The 15,123-nt window shown below is 42.7% G+C and overlaps 2 protein-coding genes across 3 annotated transcripts in view; both read left to right on the top strand.

Moving 5' to 3' along the window:
- The window catches only part of SLC25A17 (solute carrier family 25 member 17), a 254,591-nt gene that overhangs the window by 157,879 nt on the left and 81,589 nt on the right, over window positions 1–15,123 (top strand). The window lies entirely within an intron of this gene.
- Window positions 1–15,123, top strand: part of ST13 (ST13 Hsp70 interacting protein) — a 30,653-nt gene that overhangs the window by 2,315 nt on the left and 13,215 nt on the right. Inside the window, exons 2-8 of the mRNA XM_050917578.1 lie at window positions 2,424–2,478; window positions 3,859–3,928; window positions 4,062–4,132; window positions 4,764–4,830; window positions 6,196–6,280; window positions 10,694–10,804; window positions 13,266–13,368. Coding sequence (XP_050773535.1) covers window positions 2,424–2,478; window positions 3,859–3,928; window positions 4,062–4,132; window positions 4,764–4,830; window positions 6,196–6,280; window positions 10,694–10,804; window positions 13,266–13,368 — 562 coding nt within the window. The remainder of the gene's footprint in view (window positions 1–2,423; window positions 2,479–3,858; window positions 3,929–4,061; window positions 4,133–4,763; window positions 4,831–6,195; window positions 6,281–10,693; window positions 10,805–13,265; window positions 13,369–15,123) is intronic.

Here is a 15,123-nt window from a genome sequence, read left to right on the forward strand (position 1 = left end):
CAGCCCCTCCCCACTGCTCCTCTCAGCCAGTGGGCCCAGGGTTGTCTTCTCCCCCACTCCCACTTGCTCCTCTGGCTGCCAGCTGAGGGCTCCTGCCAGTGGAGGGAGCTCTCAGGTTCTGCGACTCTGCTCTGGCCCCAGGGGTGGGGCTCAGCGACAGGCCTGGTGGTTTCTGGCTGCTGCACGCTGCAGGCAGGTGGGCTCCCCGGGTGGCATGGCCCCTTCTCCCTGGGCTCTAGGGCCCCTGCTGGGCCTGGGGCAGTACTGGTGAGAGGGTGCTGCACATGCAGCTCTGTCTCGCCATTATTTGACTGGGGAGGCTGGGGAGCGTGGGTGTCCCAGACCATTCTGGGCAGGAGGCAGCTCCAGCACCCAGTGGGTGCTCCTTGCTCCAGATGAGCCGTCTCAGCCCAGGCCCCATGGAGCAACTGGAGTCCCTTTGCCCCATCCCCCCACAGTGCCCAGGTCTAGGGTGGGATGTGGGTTGGGTCCAGTTTGGTCTGGGGAGGGATGTGGGTTTGTTCCAATCTTTTGGGGGCACAGCTGGTCCTGATCCTAGTCTTTGTGCTTCTCTGCCTAGAGGGGAAGGACTAGCAAGACTAGTATGAATAAAGATTTTAAATAAAATGTATTAAAGTTTTTCATATTTGTTATTTTTGAAACACTTCAAACAGTTTTTAAATTCATCCCAATTTCATACAAAAATTTAATTCAAGCCATGGTAGTTCATGAGAGAAATGTGAAGGATGAGAGTGTGATAGTTTCCTTTTAGTGGGAGCAGCACATGGCTGGTGTTTTGGCCAGCTTTGGCTTTTGTTAGCTGTTTTTTACCCCTGCATGCTCTCTCTCTCACACACACAGTCTCTTCCCCGCCTCACCCACACCAGGACTCCCTACATCCAGGTCACTTTCCCAACCTGTGCTGTGCTGTGAGGTATCAGGAGCTGCTTCTCTTGTGCCCTCTCCATATGCAGCCCAGATGGAAAGTGATCTGGATGCAGGGAGCCCTGATATTGCTACACACACACACACACACACAAACGGGTGTGCGGAGCAGAGGAGCAGCAGTCGGGCATCGGCAAGCAGCAATGCTAGCTACTTTGTGCATCCAGGTCGGTTTGCCCATGTGGGTGTAGGAGGGAGATGCAGGGATTAGGGGCATAGGAGAGGGAACTGGTCTTTGGGGCAAAGGGAAGAAGGGGAGCCTCTGGGGGCACCACACCCATGGGGGCCAGGGGAACCAAAATGCAAGTTTGCCTACGGTGCCATTTTCCCTAAAGCCAGCCCTGTATGCAGTACTGTTTGTTATAGAATATACTTACATACCCTATTACTACTTATTGAGCTAAACCAGTGTTTCTCAAGCTGGAGGTTGTGACCCCAAGGTTGGTCATGGGAGGGATTGAGATAGAGGTGGCAAGCGGGGCCAGCGTTAGGGGGTAGGAAGTAGGGCAATTGCCTGGATCCCCATGTCACAGGGGACCCCGCAAAGCTAATTTACACGTTAGAGCCCTGGACCCCCCCATCAAGGTGGAAGCCCTGCACCTTGAACTTAAGGTAAAGGGTGGCAGTTTTTTTGGGGAGGTGGGAGTCAAAACAAAAAATAAAACTGTAAGTACAAAGGGGTTACCAGCACAAAAAGGTTGAGAAACACAGAGCTAGACTATTCACACACTGGTTCTCCTTCCCGGCTGCTCATCCAAAGGCTTAATGCAGTGTGTTTATGGTGCATTAAAAGGATATTGTCGGAGTAAATGCTACTAATCTAGTGTTAAAGAAACACTTGAGTATTCTAACATCTATCTAGTGTTTCATTTGCATTTGATAGTGTTTTGTGTATGGCAGACTCTATTTCTGTTGGGTAGTTAGATTGCCTTTTATTTGTGCAGACTTTTCACATACGACTTTGAGTTGTTTTTTTATATAGCAAATCATGAATGGGCGTAGCATAAACCATTTTCAAATGGCTCGTTTTTCATTACCTGGTTCCTTCCATCAGAAAGTCTGTTCTTAGTGAGTGAAAACTGCTAACATTTTTTAATGCTGCATTATGGAAAGATGGAAAAGTATCTAACAAAATTGTATCCAACTTTCTCCAAAACTTATCTATAGATCAGAGAACAGCATGACCAATTTACGCTTTAAAAAAAAGCAGTGTTCTTTTTTAAACTCTCTTACAATAGAGAGCTTAGGATGCAGGGGCCAACTGAGTCAGAACTAACTATTGCTGCATTATGCCAGATAAAAGCACTGGTGTGCATCTGCTTTTTGCTGTTTGATGTTTTCCCTTTGACAGATGTTACGTGGTGGGTTGGTTCCATGTCAGCTTTTCTTGGGACAGTCCTTTCTCATTCGCTTTAACTGAAACCCTGCTGAAAAGGCTGCACTTCAATAACTTTTGTTTCCCCTCTTTTTTTAAAAAGCATGGGAGGTACGATACCACCTGCTCCTCACAATGCCTCTGCAGAAACAATGAAGGTAAGAGATGGGATATTTATAGTTATAAACATTAGAACTGTGCCAAAAAAAATTTAAAAAACTTGCTGTCAGAATTTGCATGAAGAATAGGACAAGTGTGCTTGTTTAAAATTTCCAAAGAAAGTGACTGGAAACATCAAGGAATCTTGTATATTTGGTGCTGGATTGTGACAGTTTCAGAGACTGAAGGGTGCCTTTTGTTAATAATGCCTGCAGACTGGCCACACACCATTCTGTCTAATGTACCTGAGCTCTTATTATTTGTATTACCATAGTGCCTAGGTGTTCTAGTCATGGTCCAGGACCCCAGTATGCTAGCGCAGTACAAACAAAAAGATGGTCGCTGCCCCAAATAGCTTACAATCTAAGTATAAGAGATGAGACAACAGATGGGTACATACAGGAATATAAGGACACAATGAGACAATGTTGGTCAGCTTGATACAGTGGTATCAGTGTACCAGTGGCTTACCTACTGTCAAGTTTTTTTGTAGGCATCATGGCAAAGGAGAGCTGGCGCATGATGAGGTAGCTTTAGATTTTTATTGGGAGCTTTTCCCAAATGTGAGTGTTAGCATGGGAGAAAGCACAAAAGTGCTTGTTGGAAAACGTAACAGGTACTCAGTGGAGCCTGGAATAAACATCTGGACAGTGTACGAGAGATGATAGGTCGGGAATTGGCCATGAAGGGCCTTGAAAGTGAAGTCAAGCAACTTAAGTTTGATGCATAAGAGATTGGGGGGGAAGCCAGTGGAGGGATGCTAAAAAAGGTGTTATGGCTTAAGCAACAAACTAAGAAAATTATCTCTGCATCAGCATTCTGAATGGATATGAGTGGAGCACAATTAAGTCGTCAAGGGCATAGAAAAGGGTGCTGCAGTAATTGAGACACAAGCTGAGTTTTAGCTGTATGGATGGATAGGAAAAGCTGTTTCTTAGATACTATGCAAAGAGGATCTCTGATCACAAATTACCACATCTGTGGGCAAGGGAAATCCAGTTTCTGTGGTTCATTCAAACCTTGGTTCTGCTGAGACGGGAAGTAAGGGGCAAAATAGTGTTCGTTGTAATGTTGGCTTTAGTGATATGGATGATGATATGCCAACTTCAAAGTCATTAAAGCATGAATCCTGAAGGAAAGTCTGACAAAGTGCAATTTATGGGTCAGAAATTGGCATCGGTGCAGGAAAGTGAGGAGAAGGGGTTTTATGTCATACTTTTAAAGCTACAAATAAAACTCCTTAGCTATATGTGGGATATCCTTTAGCTGCTGAAGACTTTGTAGTGGAGTTTTCTGATGTCTTGGGATTGTTGACCTGGAAATGGAGTACTTGACCATAGATGACACATACCTACATATGTCTGTCCTCCCTTTATTAGGACAAAACAGAGAAGCAGCCAGAGGAGCCAGTTAAGCCACCAGAGCCTGAGAGTGAGGAGAGTGACTTGGGTGAGGAAGTAACTGTTGTTACTGCAACTGTTCATCAATTTGAACATGAATGTAGCACTATCTATTGTATTTGTAGGTGGAAGAATGTAATTTTCCACATTAGTGTTTAAATCTTTAACTTTTGTCTTTGCAGAAATTGACAATGAGGGAGTGATTGAACCAGACAAGGATGATCCCCAAGAAATGGGAGATGAAAATGTGGAGGTAAAGACAACATCTTCAACTTCCATTGCATTGGAGGAGTTGCTGCTTCAGTATAGTTTTTGGTGGTGGTTTGTTTTGATTTATGGGTTTTGGTTTGGGGTTTGTTTTTTTTTGGGGGGGGGGGGCGGGATTAAACTCAAAGGAAACATATTGGTTAGACAGACAGTCATTGCTTTTAATTCCTTCAGTTCTCCCTCTACTCCCCCCTCCCACCGCTACCCTTCCCTTCTTCTGAACAGGAAACTCATCAATTGAAAATTAAGATCTCTCCTAACTAAAAGCCTGCTTCCATCAGAGACAGTAGCAAAACTTCCATTAACTTTGAGAATCATGGCTGGACATAAAAATGAGCAACTACAAATTTTTAAAATATCTGATTGAAAACTAAATATAGAAATCCCACACTAACAAATGAAAAATATTATTTGGGTGTCCTCCTATTCCTTAGGAGCAGTGTGCTGCTCTCCTCTCTTCCTTTTTGAAATTGAACTTAAATACACTTGGGAGTCTTTGCTTGCTTAACTGAGTCTTTAGCTCAAATTAGGCAGAATCCTAGAGTTAGAGTTCCCTTTCCTGACTCTCATCTAAGTCTGCTGCTTTTGGTCTCGACTTTGTTTCCTTTGTTTCATAGGTAACTGAAGAGATGATGGATGAGGCCGATGAGAAGAAGATGGAGGGCATTCATGCCCTAGGTGAAGGTGAGGGGTTCTGTACCTTAGCACATACCTTGGAGGGTGTAGCTGTTATCTGCTGTTGTGGCCAGTGCTTTCACTTACAAGTCTGTTAAAATCTGACTTAAAGCATCCTGGAATTCTTCCAGTCTGCAGGAAAGAGTGGGGCTAGAGAGTGGACTGTTTAAAAGCTTCTGCTGGTGGAATTCATTCCCTGTATTGAGTTCCAGATATAATTTGTTGTCTTAACAAGAGATGCCTAGAAGCATGGTAATACTGAAGTTCAGTGGGGAAGCCCTGGTCTGCACACCCTGCTTTTTGGTTATGGATACCACTCTTCTTGCCTGCCAAAGCTTGGTGTTTTACACCCTCCGCTCCCTCATTGGTATTCTGGCACGACACAACTTCATTTTGTATATAAGATTCTATATAAATTGTGTTCTGAAACACCTTAGTTAAATAAATAAAAGAATAGCCCAGGAAAAGAAGAGATGGAAGGGAACCAGCAGAGAACAAAGCTCTTAAATAAACACTGGTAAGGTTGCCACTCATCAAACTGATGAATAGAATGCTATTTCTGCAGCCTGGTTGTGTACTGATGGGGAACCTGAGGTGACTGTATGGACATTCATTTTAAAAAACGTGTCCATCTTGCCCAAGTCTGTTTTAACAGCAGCATGTGTTGTGTCCTAGGCAGTCCACATGCTTTAGCTCTAAATCTTGATGTCTTTATGATTTCCTTGCTCTGCTGCCTTCCACTGTTTTGGAATGTTTTTGTTGCTAATCTCTGTTGCCGTGCATGCAAATAGTCTTATTTAAAGGGACCCTTTGAAGATAAGGAAAAGTATTTTAGGAGGTATTTTTTCTTACTAAAAACATATTAAATTTAAAATTCTCCATTTTAATAGCGGTTAAAAGAACATTTGGGCTGTCTTTCTAGGTATTACTAATTTTGGTCCAAAATATCTGCCGTTATATTTTCTGTAGGAATTGTAAATGGACATATTTAACTTTTTATTTTTAAATTGACTAAATTTCAAGTTGGTTTTGGGTAGTACATCTATCCATGAGTTCCTGTGCATGTTTGTTTTATCAGTGCACTTCCTATTTTGAAGTGGTTTTTCTTTCCCCTGTTGCTATGTGGAAGACCCACATAAATAAAAGCGGAAACTGCATAAATGACTAGTCAAAAAAGTCAGATGTGCAAAGTACATTGAAACAGATTATCTTATAGTAACTTTGGGTGGTGTTGGTTTTCAACAATACTGATAAACTTTAAGACAAATGTGTACCATCAACATAAAGAAAGTCACAACACCCAGTAGATGAATGGAAATCTGGATTCTATCTCACTGCAGGGTAATTGAAGCTTTACTGGTACTTGCCTTTCAGGTGAACTTCAGAAAGCCATTAACTTGTTCACTGAAGCGATCAAGTTGAATCCTCATTTAGCCATCTTGTATGCTAAGCGGGCCAGGTGAGTGATATATAGACCAGTGATTTGTTTTCCTATACGTAACCTCATCTCTTTAAAGGGGCCATGGTCGACTGGAATGCTGAGATTCCAGCTCGTATATAATTTGGGGGTAGGTTTAAGGAGGAAAGGACATTCTGAATCTGTGTAAAGATTGGAAAAAAAGCAAAATTGCATTTAGTTTCACTTAATTCTTGGGAGTTATTGGACTGCAAATCAGATGTGATAGGCTGTCTCCTATTACACTGTTCAGTCTCTATCACAAGGTTATTTTATGGGGGGTTGCTGTATTGCCACCCTTACTTCTGTGCTGCCTTCAGAGCTGGGTGGCTGGAGAGCGGTGGCTATTGGCTGAAGCCAGCAGCAGCACAGAAGTAAGGGTGGCATCACCATACCATGCCACCCTTCTGCACTGCTGCTTTCAGAGCTGGGTAGCTGGAGAGTGATGGCTGCTGAGGGCCAGTTCTGCCGGCAGCACGAAAGTAAAGGTAGCATTGCCATACCATGCCATTCTTCTGTCCTGCTGCTGGCGGTGGCTCTACCTTTAGAGCTGGGCTCCCTACCAGCAGCAGTGTAGAAGTAAGGGTAGCAGTAACTCAAGCCTTCCCTTCCCTGCCAATAACCTTGTGAACCCCTCCCCCAACTCCTTTTGTAGTCAGGATCCCTACAATTACAACACTAAAATTTCAGATTTAAATAGCTGAAATCATGAAATTTACTATTTTTTAAATCCTGTGACCATGAAATTGACCAAAATGGACTGTGAATTTGGTAGTGCCCTACTTATAAGGAAAATCTAAAGTTAGCAAGAAGACCATCTGCAATTAACTTTTTTAGATTTTTTTCTCACCTAGATATGGAAATTACTTCCTGTGTCATCCAGTCCAGCTAACCTCCACTTTCTGTTCTGGCCAATTGAGCATTGTTCTGTGTGCGTGTGTACAGCTATGTTTGTGGCCCTTCATTGTGAAATGGTTGAGATTGCTATACAAAACCAATACATTAAAAGTTAAATTACTTAACTGTACATATCCTCCATTCATCAGCACGTCTTGCCATTATAATATGTTATAAACCACACAACACACAACCCTGGTGGTTTTGTCTGGTATGGTGGATGTATCAACCCTAACTACTCAATGAAGTTTTTGTATTTTTTTTTTTAATGTGGGTGGGGTTCTACAACGGGGGGGGCAGACCTGTGGCTGGTAGAAGATGAAAAATACTTTCTGTCAAAAGGTGTGTATTAACCATTGTGTCAGTAGTGGCATGTGAACTCTTTTTTTCTGCTCTAAGGTAAAACTTGACAGAAAAGTGTACTTCCCAACAGAAGGTTTTAGATAGACATAGCCTCAGTGATCAGGCTTCTGTGCACCCAGTCTCCTCTACTTCAGAAAATCACCTTTGTACACTTCTATATCAATCAAGTTTGTATGTGTAGCCCACAAACTTCCAGTTATAACAGGAGGAGCTGCTAAAGATGACCCCAAGTACAACATTTGGGGTTTTTTAAAGCTACTTGCTGCACTAAATATCCTTAGGATCCACCTCTGTCAAGCTTTGTCTGGATTGGTTAACAATGAAAAGAAAGAAACAAGGAAAAATTTCAACCAGTGCCCAGATTCATATTATAAATTTATGGAGCGAAACAAGACAAAAATGCACAGAAAATATAAAGAGGCGTAAAAACTATGTGAAACTTAACACTACTTGGTTGCCCACTTCTGGAGAAATAAAGGGATTTATGCCCTGTTTTAGAATACAGTCCCTAACTCTGGAGTGGTGGTTATCAGGGACCTCCATAATTTGTTGCTTGAGACCAGATCTTGATCGTGCAGATGCAACTCCCCTTTTCTATCTGGCTTGCACTGTATTTCCAACCTAGCTTATGAAAATGTGGGAGTCTTGCAGTATGTCACAGAATTGTATAGCTTCAGACACGCTCTTAATTCTTCAACACCTTTAAAAATTTTCCTGCAACACTTTGGATAAAATGGTGTGAGGGGTGGAAATGCTGAAGTGGCTCATAACCACATAACTTATTTCCTTGCTAATTAATCACTAATTAATTTGCTAACAAAACTTAAATTTATAAAACGTAGTTATTTACATGGTGTAGCAGTAGACTAGCAGGAGTTGGTGAATTTCGAGGAGGGATAGGAGCTAGCTGCAGTATAAAAGTTAAAACTGTAGGTGATGCATGGACTACAGGGAGAAGCTGCTGCTTTTGAAAATGACTTTTTTGTTAACAGCAGTTGAGAACTTATTACTTTTCATGATTGGCTCTCCCCCTGCCTGCATTGGTTCTTAACAGCCTCCTTATGACACTAAGGAAGGATTTTGTAGCTATTGATATGTTTGTGATTCTCCCTTCCCCAAGATCATTTTTAGTCCAAGGTACCTTTCAGTCATAGTACTTATCTAGCAGTGTCCAGAACAAAATTGCAACTATTGAAACAGAAGAAATTGTGAAATAAAACATGCTGTCTAGATGAATATTACAAAAAGCTTTGCTGAACAGTCCCAAAGCTAAAGTTTATAGAATATTGAAAGTTACCTATGGTATATAGCTGAAAATATCCTGTATACTTATAGCCTAAAGTTTTCTGTCCCAGCTTTCCATGTTGGAGTCCCAAAATGTTAATGGTCTTCAAGGTTTCTATTTGGTCCCATGGTATGTCCATTTAGCCAAAAACATCTTTTCACATACAGTACTGGTAATAAAGCCCTTCATTTATCTGCAGCCATCTGGTTATAACTGACATGACAAGCTATAAGTTATATCATGTTCTGAAACTAGACCATAATAAAACCAATGTGAAAGTCAACCTGGATTAGGCCTTTATTCCTTAAATACCTGCTGTTTCTGTTACTAATGGTTTTCTGCCTATTTGGAATAGGCCTGCCAAAAGTTTTTTTTGGTCTGGTTTCGGTGGTTCTTGAATACTGAAATTACTCTCTGAATAAAAATCACAGAAAACATGAGTAGTTTAAGGACACTGACTTAACATAAATTCATCCAAGCCCAGATTTCTTTCCAGTCTGAGTCATTGGCCAATGCTCCATGTAATCTACCCTCAAACCTAGCATCCCTGTTAATCTCTCAGTTCACTGTTTTATGAATTGACCCTTAGCATCAGCTCTGCCTGGTTCCTACCACAAATTGAGAAATTCTTTTCCCTTGCTGATCCCAACTTTACAATGCATCTGAGTTGTGTGTTTAGGACTCAGTAAACCTTTTTAACGCAGGCCATAGATCTTGAGCCTTGTCTTTCCTTGTCTTCCTTCTACCCTCAAATGGTTCTTGCTGATCAAGACTGAGGCACACTGATGAAAGCTTGCACTGTCCCTGCTTATGATCCACCTGTCCAGGGGCTACATGGCAAACTTCAGTAACCAAGACCGAACTCTCACCAGTGCAAAATCTTTTGTCTTTAGAATTCTTTAAATACATGCCTGCAGAAGGTTTGGCCAGGGCTCATCCCTCTGGGGCAGCAGGGAACCATACCGCCTCGCTACTTCCTGGTGTGATGGGGAATTTGCCTGGCCATGGGGGTCTCATGCCATGGCAGCAGTAGAGGCAAACATAAGTTATTCACACATGGTCCACAAGCAGTAGTGAGTCACGGGCTCAGGTCCTCAGACAGGAGCAGAGCAACTGTTATATAACGAGCAGGCCCAGGCCCTGGGTTGGGGCGGAGCCGCAAAGAGTCAATGGCTCAGGCCCTCAGGCAAGTGTTGAGCAAATGGGTAAACAGCAAGTCCAGACTCCTGGCTCCGAAGGGCCTGGGAGAGGGGGGGACTGCCACTCACTCCACTGCATTCCAGCCCTGGGCCCTAGCAGCAGCAGAAGGCCTGCTGCTGTGTCAGGGGGGATCTTGGCCACAACACAGTGACATAGGCTCTGGCAGTGCTGCAGCCAGACTAGGGTAGACTGCCCCCGAGCTACTTCCTAACTCCCCGTCTAGAGGTACCTGGGTCCAAACTGCGTCCTCCAAAGGGTCAAGCACCATGGGCTCCTCAGGGTAACTGGCAAGGGATAGGCTTGGCAGCTCCTCCAGGCTCTGGTCGTCACGGTCCAGCCAGTCTTCTGGTCAGCCGCCAGTTGCTGGGGTCTTCCAAGCGGGAGCTAGGCCACAGTCATCCAGCATCTCTGGCAGCTGTTCTAGTGAGCTTTGGGGTTGGGCTTTTATGCTTCCTGTCCTGCACCTTGACCTCTGGGGTGTGGGCACAGGATTCACTGGCTCCACCCACTTTGGTGTCCGGAGAGGCTCTTCCCTCTCCGGGGCAGTGGGGAACCACACCACCTCACTACAATGCCTTTTAGTTTTCTTGCCTGTGAGAGTTGGCAATGGAAAACATTGGCTGGAGATTGGTTTTTAAATATGTACAATAAAATCTTGTCCTTTTTGTCAGTGTCTTTGTGAAACTACAGAAGCCAAATGCTGCCATTAGAGACTGTGACAGAGCCATTCAAATAAATCCAGATTCAGCACAGACCTACAAGTGGCGAGGGAAAGCTCACAGGTAAAGAATTGCAGCCATGTTTCACCTCCCCCTTCACTCATTAGTGAGGGAGACAATTTTTGTTTTTTCTACTCTAATCCATTATGACTTGTGAATTGTTTATCTATCTGATGTTTTGTGGGAAGGAGGAGATGATTTAATGAAAGGGGAAACATTTCTCATAGTAAATGTCCTTTTATTAGCCATCACCGAAATCTTCTGATTGGTCATTGAACATTCTTAATTGTAGGGCTATGATTTTTATTTGTGTGGTTTGGAATTGTGAACTGGTATAACTTGAATTTTGCTAGTCTTTCATGCCAAAGAATCCCTACACACTTTATACTGGTAAAAGTAAATTGTTTAAGACTAGTAGTGAAAGCTCCTATCTAAAATGTCCAAAAACCTGTAATGAAATACTATCGTTTTTGTAAATTAATTTACTTTTTGTAATAAAGTATTAAATGTAATAAGGAATTAACAATAAAATGGGTAGGTGCTTTTGACATCCTTCTTATGAATAGGATAGAATGAGTTTTGCTATTAAAGTAGTGAAAATTGGACTTTTTAAGCAAAGTTTAGTAAATTCTGTATTTACTTTCTATGGTGTTGTTGTCTTGGTTAACTGTCTTATTCCTCTCTCTGCACCCACACATCTCAAGAATGATGATCTAAAGTTTTTAAACTTGTTTTGGAGGCACATAACAGTTAAGGAGGAACAAACTAAACTGTTAGTAAAAAAGCTACTTAAACAACATTGAAAATCAATTTTTGCTGCCTTTTTTTTGGGCAAGCTTATTTTTTCTATATACATCCCTTAACAGGGTCCATGATGGGTGGTATCTGCTTAAGATAGCAGACCATCACTAGGATAACAATCCTATTCTCAGAACTGGTAATGAAACATTAGCAACGTTTTTTAAAGGACTTTGAAAATGTCTAACATGTATTCTCATTTAGTGAACATTCAGGAACTCTGCTCTTGAGACAGATACTATAGTACACTAAGGATTTTTGGAAATCAGGACCAGAGTTTTGCATCATCATAAAAATTGCACCTCTAGCAACCTCATGATTCCAGTGTTCCCTTGAATCATGTCGGGGCATTGGTTCATTACCAGTGCACCCTGTGCTAAATTATGAGATCTGGTCAGGTCACAATCTGCAATGTTTTAACTTGAACTATTTACCAGACCATGGAGGCTCTCATCTTAACATATCAGAATGATATTAAAACTTTCCTTGATGTGGTTGACTCTGATACACCCTGAAGTAGTGTTAGAGGGCCTGATAGAGTAGGGGAAAGTCCATGCTTTATGATTCTATTCCTGGCTGTGTCACTAGCCTGCTGGTTAAGTCATTGCACCTTTACTTCCATTTTCACCATCCATAAAATGGGGATGATATTTGTCTCCTTTGTGTAGCACTTTAAGATCTATAGGCAAAAAGTGCTGTGTAAGAGTCAGGTGCTATTATCCTTAATATAACTGGCCAAGCAAAATGAGGCTCAACACTCATTGACCAAGTGAAGCAAAACTCTGCACTCAAACTGGCATGTCTCTATCTTTTTCTGCCTGTATGTAACGTGATAACTTTTCAAAATTGCATCTGATAGATTCCAAAGTTTGTAGGAAATTCTCTGTGTACCAATGGGCGGAACCATATTGATTTTGGGGGAATTGAAAAAGCCTGACTTCTACTAAAATCGCCATTTGGTTACTCATGATATAGTGGTGAGGCAGTGGTCTCGGGGCTAGAAAATAGTGGTTAGGGAGCTGCTTCTGCCTGCACCACCAAATGGACACTGTGTGGGTCTGATTTTAGTGGAAATCAGGCTACTGAAAACCACTCAAGCAGGGCTCATTAGGCCCCCTCTCCACTTTGGTCATAACCATATTGATTTTGGTGAAAACTGGAAAAGCAAGCTTTTTTGGATTTCTGACTTGCCAAAATCAACAAGGTGTTCTGACCAGAATGAGCGGACAGGGGCCTGGCTGGGTGTACAGCTCAGTCTGCAGAAGTAACAAACTCTTTGGCAATAGATACTATTAGTCACTTCAAATTTTTAATTGACTATGCAATACCTGTTACTGAGGTACACCTTGCCACTTTGGGTAGGAAGTACCTTGTTTTTCATAACAGCAACCTCTTTTCCGCTGTTCAGAGGAATGGCACTAATTGGCTTCACAGCAGTCATTTGGCTTCTCTGCCAGCAAAAGTGGTAGTTGGGTTGTAGGAGTATAAAGCAGCAGGGAAGTATCCCCTAAGGGCTTCATGCTCTTGGTAATGACTGTAGGTCATGGAAAAAAAGCTCCAGGTCTTAGACTTTTCTGTAACCATTCAGTTGCTCATTTGTGTGTCCACTTATAAAAGGTTCATGTGGATCCAGGTAAAGGGACACTGACTGCCACCTTGTCTGTTGTGAATTAAAGGATGGGAAGAGAGAGCGCTACTAACCCCATATTGCTGTCTTCAATTCCAGACTCCTGGGTCACTGGGAGGAGGCAGCACATGACCTTGCATTGGCATGTAAACTGGATTATGATGAAGAGGCTAGTGCCATGCTGAAGGAGGTGCAACCAAGAGTAAGTGGGGTGGGATGTTGGAATAAATTGGCTTCTGCCTGTTCTTGCTTGTTAGAGAGACTTCTGGAAGCTTCTGAAGGCTGCAGACATTTTCCTTTGGGGATACATAAGTGCTCTTGCGGTATCAGACATTAAGAGATGAGGTTATAAAACAATTCTGTGGCTTAAACTGCGTTGATTTTTCTTTCCATTTCCAGTTGTGGTTAACTGGATCTTTGAGTGTGATGCTTCTGCATATTTATAACTACCTGCCCCTTTCCCTCTTGTTGTTTCGAGTTATAATCTGAGTTTAGCAGAAGGAGCTGAGACAGTTGGGGTCATGCATCCCTTTGTAACCCCAGCTCTGAGTAGTCAGAATGGAAGACACTCAATAACTGCAATGGATACTGCATTCCAGAAAGTTCCTGAGGCTCAGAGACACTGAGGACTCCTCTCATAGTGTGAATATGCAGAAGCAATGTTCTCAACCCATGATTTCTATAGTAAATTTCTTCCACTACTCTACCACTGGGGAGCAGCATAGCTTTCCTTAAAAGCAGCTTTCATTCTTCTTTATGAATTTACCTCTGCAGAACACCACTGCAGACATCGCATGCTGAGCCATGTGAGCAGTAGTTAACAGTTGGAAGGTGTGTAATATTTCTCCAAGTTAGACATTGTATAAATTAATGGTATAAATGTCTTGTCTAATGGTTCCTCTGTTTCTTTTCATTCACCTGTTAGACTGGTCACAGAACCAACCTATCCCTTTCTCTTTTGTTGTTCTTACATAGTGGTGGATAGTTCGTGTGCAGTTTTAATAGGTATGGAACAGGATCAAGTGGTTTTTAAACATTTTAGTTGCCTTGGGTCTTGCTCAAGATCACGGAGCCACTTACGAATCCTGTAGGGTAGGTTCCTCTGACCCTGCACACTGTTCCTTGCTTCAGATAGACCTGAAATGCCTCAGAGAGGGACACTGCCAAATGCTGAAATGTCTACAAGGCTTTATCCAAAAAGGTCCTGACATCTCTGCTTCAGAGGGGCTGGTAGCTCAAGTGTGAGAACTTTCCAAAGAAGTCTCCCCAGGTATAAGTAGTGTGTCGGGTGAGCCATTCTTGGAGTAGAAGTCTGTGCTAAGTCATTCTCTAATAAAGGTGCCCTTTAAGCCATCGGAACCAAGAAGGCAGTTTCTTTGGCTTTGAGTTCTTAAGTTGGGGCAAAGGAAAGCACCGCTTACAGTGCCAGTGGTGCCGAGACCAGTTCTGGTAAGACAACAGTGCTTCACGGATCTCATTGTCAAATTTAGCTTTCCTTGATCCTAAGGAAGGATAGGGCCTCTTCAGATCTGGGCTTGTTTGCATCAAGACATCAATTGGATTGGTCTGGCCAAAAGCATCTTTTGAAGGCTCTGATGTGGAAGGGGCTTTTGCACTAACTACTCCCCCTTAGGTCTGCTGGGTTGGTTCAAGTGAGATTGTTGCTGAAGAAAGCTGATGCTATCATCTTTGCTATGCATGGTTCTTTCCAGACCTAAGCTCAGTGCCATGGACTACTTCTGTCTTGTTACAAAGGTTCCGTGCCAGTCTACAACCTCTCCAGCTCAAGGAGAAGCTAGTGCAGGCATAGAACATTCTTGGCGCTTCAGATGTCAGCTTGGGCAACTTCAGACTTAGCTAATCTGCTTTCATCCATGTGGAGGGTGTGAGGGGAAGTTGGCACTTTGGCATTATGGTGGTCTTCCTGCATCAATGCTCTTTTGAGAAGTGGTAGCTG

This window comes from Gopherus flavomarginatus, chromosome 1 (genome assembly GCF_025201925.1).
Source record: "Gopherus flavomarginatus isolate rGopFla2 chromosome 1, rGopFla2.mat.asm, whole genome shotgun sequence".
NCBI classification, from domain to species: domain Eukaryota; kingdom Metazoa; phylum Chordata; order Testudines; family Testudinidae; genus Gopherus; species Gopherus flavomarginatus.